This window comes from Rhea pennata, chromosome 4 (genome assembly GCF_028389875.1).
Source record: "Rhea pennata isolate bPtePen1 chromosome 4, bPtePen1.pri, whole genome shotgun sequence".
Taxonomy (NCBI): domain Eukaryota; kingdom Metazoa; phylum Chordata; class Aves; order Rheiformes; family Rheidae; genus Rhea; species Rhea pennata.
This window is the reverse complement of record NC_084666.1, coordinates 59,139,342-59,152,410: the sequence shown is the minus strand read 5'-3', so window position 1 is coordinate 59,152,410 and position 13,069 is coordinate 59,139,342. Positions and strand designations below refer to the sequence as shown.

Here is a 13,069-nt window from a genome sequence, read left to right as displayed (position 1 = left end):
AGAACCAATGATGTCCTTACAGTAAAATTTTTCCTATGAACAGCCAAAACACCAAACATTATTTCTGTTTTAACTGATATTTTTAGTTGAAAAAATCACTGATAAATATCTGTCATGTTTTTTTACTTATGTTTTTAAATACTTATTTTTATAGCATACTGTAGTCAACATATGCACTACACAGATGCTATCAGTGTTTCAAGTCAATAAAGACAATTCCTGTTTGCTTCATGTCACAGCAGCAGATAAAAATTGTCATGGTTCCACTGAAATTATTTAATTAGTTTTATGCAACCAAACAAAAACCTAGCTTGATTCTTAGTAAGCAACAGATCTTGTGAGCAAACGTAAGGATAACCTAAGAGAATATTAACAAACTATCATTCATACATATTTATAGCTGAGAACAAAACACAGTTTTACATATAAAACATCTGAAAAAGATGGTGTGTTAGGCTACTCTACCTTGTAAATTTGTATTTCTGCCTGTAGATAGACAAAGCAACTGTATACATACTTACAAGTACCTTTCTATATATTTAGAAAAACATCTCTGTCTATAAATATCACTGTACCTGTATGGCTTCGAATATGAACTCTCAGTGTTCCATTGCTTGCAAACTTCTGTCCACAATATGGGCAAATTTTCTCCTTTTCTCCTGTGTGAGTCTACATGGGGCACAGAAAGACAGGAATGAAAGTTTCAGCATATCTTTCAAGAAACGAAATATAGAATAGATTAACTGTACTTGACATTTGCCATTATTCTCTCCAACAACTGTTACATACTTTATTTAATCACATCAGGCAGAGATTAGCCACAAGTCTTCTTTCCATTTATTTCTAAAGTTTCTAAGCTAATCTTAACTGCAAAATAAACTGGCTTTTGAGTTAATCAGTTCACAATTACCTAAACAGTTACAAACGCCCAATTCATCTTTGTGCATTTTCTTAACTCCAAGATTAAGCCATCTATTTTTCAGTTTGATTTCTGTTACAGCAGTTGCTAAACCAGTAAACAATAATTTGGTTACCAAATAAAATTAAACTTAATAAATTAGACTATTATTTAAAAGCTTATAATTTTACAATTATAAATTCACAATTTATAATTTATTTCGTTATTAAATGTAGTGGAAAGAGATTTATATTTTAACTTTTCCCATTGTAAAATATGACATGAGCTGGAGTTCTAAAAGTTATCTATGGAAATTTTTGCATATGACTTCTGACTCTGTCTCACAGATACGAAACAACCATCCACTTATCTGACGTATGATAGACAGCAAAACCTTCAAAGTGCAAATTTTCAGGGATTTCAGCCAATAAGAATCACATAATTGGATCCTTTCTTGTTTGCAATAAATACTAGAATCAGATTGCATATCCAGCATTGATAATGAGAAGTGTATCAAATATTCGCAATTGTCACTAACTCGGAATGATACACTAAATTTGTCTTCTGAAATCAAGCCTGTTGAGGCTAGAGTGCTTTTCTTTACATTATTTAAAAATGTAAAGAAAATCTGAATTCACCCATCCAACCTGTGCAGTCACTAGAAAGGCCACCTTGAAATAAGAGTTACATGTATGGGTTCTCATCACTTTTCATGTAGTACTTCAGACTCCTAATTCTGAAAAGAATTCACTGCGTTTCTAAATGCATAATTGAAGGTAAGCACTTACTTAATTTTTCCCTCTGTGAACACAGATACTTGCAATAAGAGAGGATATATAGGTATATCTCAAATTAGCATACAAAAGATTCTCTTCTTAGCAGCAGTGATTACATATGAAAAGATTGATAGTCACATTCTACAATTTTGACCTCATAATAAAATGAATTTGTACAAAAAACTGAACTACATTCTGTGTAAGTGCAATATATAAGAAAAAGCAAATTTGATATAATTTATTCCAAAAAACCAAAAAGCTCACAGGGTTTCCAGGAATAATACATTACTACTACAAGACTCACAAACATACAGCTAGTCCCAGTCCGACAGTAACACAAAGCAATAGTAATTATAGTAATAATAATAATAGTAATTATAGTTAGGAAGGAATGTTTGAGAAAGAATAGGGATAAATGATAAGTAGTAGCTGCTTCCCATTAAAATACACACATATGCTTGTATATTGACATTTTTTACTTTGCCTTTATTGCCTTTATTTGCCTAACCCAATAGCAGTTCATACCAAATTTTTAAAAAAAGGATTCGGAGGAACACAAGTTTAAGGATTTATGCAGAGCTTAATCTTTAATAATTCAAGGTAACATTTATAATTTGGGGATCTTAGGATCCATCTTGGTAAGATTCCCCACAAAGAAAGTTAATCTGAAATCAATATATAAAGTACTATAGGCTGGGTCTGTCCCTCAAGTGATTAACACAAGTAGATAGAGATTATAAGATTCTGTGCCTGAAAAGGTGTCTGTTTTTTTCCAAATAAATCAGCCGGTCTAACAAAAGATATTACTGCTTCCTCCAAGTCTTTTTTCCCAAGAAAATAAAAGAATCAGAAAAAAAATCACTGGTTTATTTTGTATATCCTTTATTTTTGAGTTCCTTAGACCAACATATGTAGGGTTAAAAAAGAAATGTGCTTAAAAATTCCTTATGCTAAACGTAACAGAAGAGAAGGGAAGAAACTTGTCCCATAATATGAAGTTACCTATCTGTACTGTAGCAAAATTCAATTCATTTCATAGGCTAAAGAATAACTGATGAATCAGGCTATTTGAATCTCAGCATTTTACAGTACGTGTAGTGAGGTCTACAAAGAAGGTAACCTCATATCACTCTAGTTCTTCTAAGGTAAAGGTGGAATTCTTCCACTACGTCTGTCTGGGAGGAAATACCTCTTCATTATGCAATCACAGGAAGTCATACAACCACAGGAAACTGTCCTACAGCTACTGTAATTATTTAGTAACTTAATCCATATTAAATCGGAGATAAACTGCATTTATAACAAACAGAAGACAAACAGCAAACATATTAACATACATATAGCGAATGACTGAGACTTCTAAAGGATCACAGAAGAAACTGAAGAAACTTTTTTCCTAGTTGATCCTATTGCTTTTTGTGATCTGTAATCATGTGTTAAAAGATCAAGCACACATTAAGGAGCCAGTTCTGTCCATTAAATTAGAGAATTCAGTTGTCTGATACCTGTCAATAACCTGATATAGGCTCCAAAGATGTGTTCAAAAATCTGTTAGAAATGGTAAAGTTGGAGAGATGTTTCAAGACTCTTGTATTTTATCCTCAAGTCTGAATACAGATTTGTATTATAATGCACAGTGTTTAACATAATTACGTGCACAAAATATTGTACAGAAGTACTACAGTTTGCACTCAGTTATTTTACCCACATATATGAAGTACATGACCAAAAATACATGCATTACGTTTTTTTAACAAACTCTCACATCCTGCATTTGGTGGCAAAAACAGAGATGATTTGTTCCTGATTCAGTTACTTTCCTTGCATTTCTCTCCTGTTAATATCTACTTAAATCTTACCTGTGAGCAGGCTGTTTCTTCTAAAGTTGACCCCAGTGCCAATCTGGAGACTGGTAATATAGGCATGTAGTAAGGGCAGCACAGCAAGTCCCGTCTGCTACATGCCTGACGCTGGATTACTTACACAGGACTTTACTCTCTACAGATTCTGGGTGCCACCAATAACCCTGCTATTGTAATAAACATTTTAGGATGTTATGTACTATCACAGTTTTCTAATGAAAAGCCAGAAATATAGAAGCATTTGAGGATTTTATGTTTAGTCACAATCTTATGAACATACAAGGAATGAAAATGAAAACAAAAGAATGGATTCTACTCACTTTCTTATGACTTTTCAGGACGGAGGGTGTCACAAAAGCTTTGTCACAGAGATCACACTTATATTTCTTATGCCCATCATGTACAACTTGAATATGAACATTTAATGTGTCCTTTCTTTTGAAGGTAGCATCACAGTGATCACACTTGAAGGTCCTCTCACCTTATAAAAATAAAAATTAAACCTCAATTTTAAAAATTAAAATTTTTAAATAAAAATTTAAACCTCAAAGTTACCAGCTTTTTTTTTTTTGCGGCAATCATGTTAATGCTCATTGTTCTAGAAAAATCAATAAATGTGACAAAAGGAGACCAATTAAAAGCTGGGTCCTGAGAATATCACATCAGGTAGAAAAGAAGAAAGTCATTAGGAAATTAAGAAAGTGGAACATAGTCATGACAACAGCATAGTCACAAATGTGAGATTAAACTCTACAGACAAAGATGAAATGGAATATTAAATGGCTGCCAGTAGAAAGAAGCAGATGTTTTTCCAGCACCTAGTCACAAACAAAAAGATGAAATATTTTTAATTTTTTGAAACCTAAGTGGTAAGAGGCATCTTCCTGAATTTAAAAGAAGGCTAAAAGCAAGAAGTACTGACTTTGAGTAAACTATCTCATCCACTTCAGCAAAGACAAACTCAGATAACGTAGATAAAATTCTAAGTGCTATACTAGTGCTATTTTTCAAACAATGGTGATGAGGTTGAAGGTTATGAAAAAGGTAAGATTAATATTATCAGTTGTTTTAAACTTCAACAAAGTATGTAAGGGAAGAGAAGATTCATATTGTGCAAAGCTGCAAACATTTTTCAGAGAAAAAAAAAAAAAGAGCACAAAAAATATCAAGACAGGTGATCCTGGAGAGAAACCATTACAATGAACCTTCTCTTCACCACTATCATAAATGCAGAAGAGAATCTCTTCATTTCTAGTTGTTAGCTACTAGATTAAGATTACAAATTAAATATCTATAAAATGGTATTCATTCAGAAATCAAGGATGCTTAAGTTATCTCCAGAACCACACACACTGTAAACTAGAAATCAGGTGCCCAGATCCCCAAATACTTTCCAACAATTGCACTATAAACAAAAATCACCAAAATCTAAGGATTATGGTCTACCACTCATTCTTCCAGTCGGAGGCTTGATCTATTGTTCTCTAATCCATATGAATAAAATAAGAGTTTGTATAAGCATAGAGTACTTTTTTCCAGTAGCAAGGATACACACATAGAGCTAAACTCATTTTCTCAATATAACCCATTGGAGGATAAAACCATCCTTCTCCCGGTGTTAGTCCAAAGGCCAGTATGAATGAAACTCATTTCTGTAAGATGCATACTAAAGCTCATCTGATGCTACCGAAAAACTTCAGGCACTTTTCAGGCACCGAAAAACTTCATTACATGTTATATATGCAATACATGTAAATGAAGTTTATGGTGCCCATAGAAAAACAATGATCCTTAAATACATATGAACATTCTCAACCCTGTAAAAACAAGAGCTTTTCTCTCCTACAAATCAGCTATTAAAAAAAAAAAAAGAAAAATGAAATCTCTGATTTACTTTTAGCTGGGAAACAAAAGCACTTTTGTCTTGGACAACACAAGAAGAATATGCTTTAAAGGTATTAAAGTACAGGTAGCTTTATTCCCTCAATACTTCAGTCTAGCTATTTCAAGGTCAACAGGGATTCATTTTAATATGCTATTATGTGGCAGTTTAACACTGATTCTAACTGCTTAGTTAATCTCTTCAGTCCTAGTCTTGGGAACACGTGACTACTGGGTTAACAGGAAGTGAAGTCATTACTATTTTCACTAAAGTAGCATTCAAGTTTCTACTGCTTCAACAAAGGAAAAGAAATTCAAGTTGTTTCTTTTAAAAGTTACTTCATATAAGAACTTCAATACATTATGGAATTTTTTATGACATTGGCTTCTTCTTCTTCCTTTTTTTTTTTTTTTTCCCTCCCTCTTTTCTCTTTCTCTTAGAGAAGATAATCAGAGAATACCGCAGGAAAAAATACAGCTCATGCAATGTATTTCAGAGTACCTCAGTGCTGTGATAAACAACAGCCAGATTTCAGAGAATGCAAATGCAAGAACATCTCTGCTTCTAAGGAACTGTCACTGCCAAGAAATAAGCTTCTTCTACTGACTTTGGTGGTTTAACAGTTACTGTTAAAGTTACCATATAAAATTTTTATATCAATAAATAAGCAATGAAGAAAGTATTTCTCTATTTTAGACAACAGGTGTGCACTGCTCTAGATTAAGAGGTTTGTTACAAAATTATATATTAGACTTTATTTATTTTTCTCTCTCGTGCCTCAAGCATGTACATTCTAGAGAATGGAAGTAAACGAGAAGTGCATCATTGACTTCAGTTCTTGTCACACCAGGAAGGAGGGAAACTTGAGTGCTTGACATGAAATATCTTTAAATCTTTAAATCATTATATGCCTCCAAAAAGGAAAGCAGAGCACTGACATAATATACCCTATGGTGCTTTCCTACAGAAATACAAATCATAACGTGAATGTTTTTCCTAGGATTGGTTTTAACTATTTCACTGCTTTGCCTTCCTTACGACAAAAACCATAATGAAAAATAGGACTACTTATGCTTCATTTGAAATGAGTCAACTCCAGTGCCCACTTTTGCTAACCCCATAAAAGGAGGTAATTAATATTTCTCTTACTATGAAACATTCTGCACATAGATTTTGGCTCCAGAAAGCAAATACATGAAAAGGTTGATGTCTCAACAGATACAACCTCGTTCATGCATGTCTCCACAATCCTACATAGCTGAATGACCAAAGCAAAGCTGCTTAGGGTTTTTCATTCTTGTTGGGCTAGTCGCTTACAGCCACACATGCCAGTATTAGCCAAATCTGAGCTAGCACACATTTCTTCCTAAACACCACTGCTGAGACTAAAGGGGTGTTGCCAGTATTGCCAATGGCATAATTAGAACATAGAACCTAATTATTATCAGCAGCAGAGTGGCTAAGAGAAAAGGCTGGGCTGACTCTCAGAAGACAAGTTAAGTTTACACAGCTAGAACCTAGAGGGAAAAATAGGGATTAGGGGTGGCTTTGATTTCTCAGTTAGGCATATTTTATCTGGAATTTTGAAAACTATATCCATGATGCCTTTTCCAATTTCGACAGTTGATAAGTGAGCTTCATGAAATACACTATATAATATCCAGTAAAAGGAGGTTTGTAAAATAAATTTTAAGTTATTCTACATCATTCTGCAGAGTGCCTACTTCTAAAACAATGTTTTTGAAAGCTTGGGAAGTCATTTTAAAGAAATACATGATGCAGACTGAATTTCAGTTTTTCCCAGAGTTTAAGATTCACAAAGTTTTTCATTCCCACAGCACAAATTTGTAAGCCAGCTAAACACATTTGAACATTATTTTGTTTCTCTCATTTCTTTAAAGCAACAAGTATATTTTAGTTCTACGACAGGAACGATCATCCAGCTGTAGCATGACAATGCCTAAGATTCTGAGTTATTTCAAATATGAGAAACTCATTATCATGGCAATATAACCTGTCAATCTCAGAGTTAGGTCATGAGCAGAAGACTTACGCATTTCTTCACCTGGAACACAAGCTCTTTGCAGACTACAGCAGAGTCCCTTATTTTAATCACAGTCTTGACCTGAAAACTGTTTATTCTTCAGTTTATTCCTGTAATGACTTTCACTTTGCTATTGCTCTGTCAACACTTCTTTCATAAAAGGACTACACACAAGGAAAATTAGGGGCTGCAGTATGACCACATAACCTTTTTGCTCCACATTCTGCTATGTTATGGCCTACTGTCAAGTTTTTTTGTTTTGTTTTGTTTTCCAAAATAAGAATAAAAACTAGCTTTAAAAATCTCCCCTATGGGAAGATTTTATTTAAAACAATACCAAATATTATTGTTTTAATGCTTTGACTCATTTTGGAGACATTTCTAGCTAAGATAGAAGAAGGAGATATCACTTTCAAACATCTACCCTGTCCCTCAACAAAATGTCTGCTTCTCAGTCAGGAAGACTGAGAAGATGGAACATCTGTGCCACTGCAGTTCACAGCCTGGTATATTAATATTCGCTTAACTAGTGGTGGTTCAGAAACAGCTAAATCTGCCACAAATCACAAGCCCTATTCAAATCCCTCAAATTTCCTGAGTTCCCATCCTCTTGAAAAACAAGTCAAAACATATGTTTTTTGACAGACCATGACCAAGGCCTACACTTTGGGGTATGCTTATGGGTATGGCAAATTGCTGGTTTTGGATATTCTGTAAATGAAAATGTCCATCTATACATGCATGGTGTACTGAAATACACACACTGAATAGGATTTTAATATTTTAATTGCATCACTGGATATAGATTTTACAAAATTCAGTACAAAATTCATGAAATTGCAGAACCAAACACTCTGCTCTAACGATTTATCTATCAGAAATACAGGCACACTGGACAGAAAAAAAGAAAGTTTATTTTTTTAAATTGCACTAGTGTAAATATTCCCAAAATCAATGCATTGTTTTCACAGCTACAGGGATTTTAGATCATGAATAAGTTCTAAAATTTGAAGACAGTGTTCCACAGAAAATAAATCTTACTACCACCAAAAGCATAGAAAAAGCTCATCTCTGAAACTTCTGAAGGAGAAAGAACCTTGAAACAGTGAAACAATACAGAACGTCAAGAGCAAGTTATTCACGAGGCAAAAAGGGCACAGCATTCCTCTAGGCTGCTATTTCTGTTCTACTACTAAGCAGCATCACCTTACGGTCCAGCCTGGCCTCGGAGACATATTATCAGTTCCCAGCTGTAAAACAGATTACCTACAAAAGCTGAGTAAGGCACCTAGTTCTCTTTGCTTCCGTTTCTCCTTTCTTAAAATTACAATAATACTATCAATTAGTGCAGAAAGAAATCCTTTGTCAACAGACCTCAAACCATCACTAGATTTTCTACAGTAGATTTGGAGTTGCAGTTAACTGTATTTAAAGACAGTTGGCTCTGAACTAACTCCCAGGGTTTAGAGATGAATATTAATATTACTGTAACTTAGCAAGCTGCATATTGGAGCAAGGTGCCATACATCTTTCTCAGTAGAATATGAGAACTCGGAAAGTTCTTTTTCCTGTCTGAATTAGCACTTACTGTTATGAATTAGTAGATGTCTTTGCAGAGAGAACGGGGTTCGGAACAAAGCCTTGCACTCTTCACACTGGAACGGTCTCTCTTCAGAATGGGTCTGCAGTTGAAAGACAGTATGTCAGAGGAAAGGATCAAGGAAATCTAACTGTGCTTGTTACAATACTTACAGCTAATTTTCCAAAATGGATTCAGGAGAGGATATCATAGTAATATGAAATATCAGGGGAGAAAGAATTAAAACAGTCATAATTCTGCCTTTATTTGGGACCCTGAAACTCAGCATAGCAGCTACTCTCTCTACATATATCATCCAAGTCCTCAGAAGTGTTATATGGAGGGTGCAGGTAAATGGAAATAAAAATACAGAATAACTGGGAAGAAAACTGCATGCTCAGTTTCACTGCTTCATCAATACTAATACTTGCTTTCAGTATTTAGTAATACAAATAAATGTCTTAAAATTAAATGCATTTACACAAAACCCCACAATTTTTCTCAGATGAGTTCAAAGGTAAAACTGACCTGATTATCTCAAGGGAGCAATTTAAAATTTATCAAGTAAAATTTCTCAAATCGTGAGACTAGTCTTATACATCCATATCTCAGTTTCATGTATTTAAAAAAAGAAAAAGAAGAAGAAGAAAAAGAAAGAAGGAAAGAAAAAAAAATAAAACAAGCATTAGAATTGGGATTTTTGTTTGCTGCAGTAAAAATTCACCATAGCTGACAAATCGCCCCATCAAAGCCGTAAATAAGACAGAAAGCTAAGCTTGGATGAATCTTGCAAACACGGTACACAGTCGCTGGAGCAGATTTCTGGAGCTTCGGAAAGATCCAACTTCTACTTCCATAAATTTCAAAGCACTTTCCCTGTTTCATAGTGTTATTAAGTATTATCTCACTATAGACAGTAAATTAATCTATACAATTTTTTTTGTACCAAATTTCTACTCTTTTTCAAAGACAAGCAAGTTTTAAAGCATCAGTGTCTGAATTACTTACAATGACCTTAAGTAAAAACAGCAGCGCCAAAGGTAGAAGGGGAGGGACAGTAAGTGTTTTACAGTATGTAAGAATCATATTAATAACAAAATTATGAAAACTAGTTAATTTTGTAGCCTAAGGGTAATTATTAGCATTGTATACAAGTGTATAATCTACTTCTGTTTGGAGTAGAAAAGTTCGTAATACCATAAGACACTTATAGCTATCCCTTAAGCTGGGGAGAAAAAAGGAGCTGTGGGAAGTCAGTATAATTACTGAGATGTAGACTCAGGATCTTGAAACCAGATTGATTTTAATCCAATTGTCCTCTCAAAACAGTACCAAAACATTAATGTACTTGCAATGGGATATAGAAGCTTTGGATGCAAAGTCAGTTCCTTGGCCCCAGAGTCACTTAAAGCAAAAAGTCAACTGGACCACTGTCACATGTGTGGAGTATGTTACACTTTATACAGAATCTGCCAACTCTTTCAGTCCAGCTTATGGAGGTTCACATCCCAGCTTGCATTAGTTGACACCCTGCTTGGCAGTCTCAGCAGTCAGGCCAAGGATTGACAGGACATGAAGAGACTGAACTACCTTCTCACCTCAATAGGTGGTTCCTCCAGAACAGGGTTGAGACATATTGACGAGACACTGTGGGGAAGCTCGCAGTGCTGCTGTCTGTGCTGTACCTGTTCTGTGGATAAATAGAAGGGTTCAGTCTCTAGGGCTGTCAATCTGGCACCTTTCACGAGCGCAAAATTCATGTTGTTTATTTCAAAATGTCCTGTTTTAGAACATTCACCACTTGAGTGACAGCTCTGAAGAGCACAGTGATTCATACAGAATTCCTTCTTAGCATCCCCTTGTCAGTTCTTTTAATTTTTTGACCAAAACACAAGTATTCATCTGCATTCTTAATTGAGACAATTTCTTAATTAGAGACAAATGCCTCATTGGTTGTACCTGCATTCAAGGGTACACAGATATCCCAAATCCTCTCCCACTTTTCTGAATGGACCAGAAAGAGTTAGGTCTCATTCAAAAACCCATGTAAATCTTAAGGAGGAGCAATATCCCCCAAACAAGCATATTAGTTCTAATACTGTGCTTTTTTGAACCAATTATAGGTTCCAGATCAGAGAGGGCTTCCATTCAATCAGAGCAAGGGCTGAAAGTTTCAGCTGTCAAGGCACGTCCCATCAGTAAAGCAGTTTGAGATGCGTGAACTAACACCATCATCACATCTTTTCACAATCCCACATTCAGTTACACAAGCTCAGGATCAGCTGTGAACAGCACGTTTATTCTACAGAAATCCAAATTGCAAATGTTGGCTAGTATATTCGCTGTGCTTAAATTAGATCTTAAAATTCAGCTAACCAGGTTACTAGAAGTTGCTAAAAGAGATGCTATGTTGCACAGAATATCCATGCAGTCTGCTATATAGCAAGGTATGTCCATCTCTGATAGCGGGTATACAGTACACAGGCACTAGGTTTTGAGTTTTAAGGTACATATTTAATACATACATAGCAGTATAAACAAAGCAATGGACTATTCTGCACCAGTATGTCCGATTTTATTCTCCGGTAACTGTCCCACCAGCAACATGCCAAATGCAGTGGGCTGCTCTTAATTTGAATATGATAGAATAGATAGTGATCACTCTCTTGTGAGGCATCCTCTAGAGTTTGCCTTCGCTCAAATAAGACAAAGCAGCTAGTAGGAAATCACAGCATTTAAATTCAAAAGGAAGGCAACCAAAAGTGAGTTGCACTTACTATTTTAGGCCCTGACTTAAAGATGAACACAAGCAATATGCAATGCCAACAGTGCAGTTAGTTTCAATGACTTGGTGTTCTACAGCTGAATAGAAGCTTTAGACATTCTTCTACACTATTCAAAGCTTTTTCTGTAAGTCAGTGGTGGGCATAGTCTTGAATTATATTAAGTGTCTGGATACAGTACTGAAATCTTTTGCAAGTGCAGTAGCAAGAGAAAGATTCTATCTACATCAAGATAATGTAATTATACTTTTTTTTCTGTTATGGCTTCACCAGACATTTCCACCAGACTTGAACATGGAAAATAAAGCACAAACGAAGAACACATGTTTTTACTGCTGTCTCCTCTAAAGCAGGTCTATACTGTTGAATAAACTGTTTAACTGTTAAAATGCCAGTAAAGCTATAAACAACAGTAAAAGCAAAAAATCCTTCCGGATATCTGTATTTCCCACTTCTTACGTATTCACTAGGCAGACGATCACAACTTACCAATTTTATTTGTCTACAAAAAACATAACCATATATTTTCTTCAAATTATTTTCTATGTTTATATCCTCTTTAAAATTTGAACGCAGAGTAATTACTTTATTTTTAATATTCATGTTTTTTCTCAGGAACCACTGATTATATCCACAGTATTTTGAAAGGTACAGAAATTCCAGACACTGGAGTAGGCTCATTTGGAAATAGTGCAGGCATTAGCATCAGCCATCAAAAACTCATACAAAATGATGTGTCATACCACAAAGAATCTACACTTCTAACTCTTCAAGGTTTTCCAATGGCTAATTTTAGAAGGATTCAGTGCACTTTTCAAACAGTAGCATGATTAAATGCACCTAATGGCAGCCTTTCCTACCACAGCATTTCTGGAAGTTCAAATCCAACCTAAGGCTACTCATTCCCAGTGGAGAAGCTGAGGGAATGCAATTTTTACAATTCAGTATGCTCCCTAGGACTAAATAACCCTAGATTATCTGTAAACCCTTTAAAATCCTGTGTCTGCTGACCTACTTCTGCTCACTGGTCATACCATCATAGTTTATTCTCTCAATGCATCCTAAACACAAAGCAACAAAGGAGCAGATGGAACAAAAATCCCTGTTCTCCCCTGTACAGACGTAGCACACATTAAACAGCATAGAATATGCACTTCAATTCAGTCTAGCCTAGATGAAAGGTTAATAGTTTTATCCATAGCACATCCAATACTATGCATACCTCAATTTCAGATACTATTCCCT

The 13,069-nt window shown here is 34.9% G+C and overlaps 1 protein-coding gene across 2 annotated transcripts in view; it reads right to left on the bottom strand.

The window, feature by feature from the left end:
- PRDM5 (PR/SET domain 5) overlaps positions 1-13,069 on the bottom strand; it is a 94,203-nt gene that overhangs the window by 35,549 nt on the left and 45,585 nt on the right. Inside the window, exons 10-13 of one of the 2 annotated variants that reach the window (XM_062574804.1) lie at positions 10,640-10,731; positions 9,051-9,144; positions 3,857-4,017; positions 576-669 (exon numbers count right to left, since the gene is read on the bottom strand). In XM_062574804.1, the coding sequence (XP_062430788.1) occupies positions 576-669; positions 3,857-4,017; positions 9,051-9,144; positions 10,640-10,731 (441 nt within the window). The remainder of the gene's footprint in view (positions 1-575; positions 670-3,856; positions 4,018-9,050; positions 9,145-10,639; positions 10,732-13,069) is intronic. The other variant, XM_062574803.1, reaches the window with a different exon arrangement.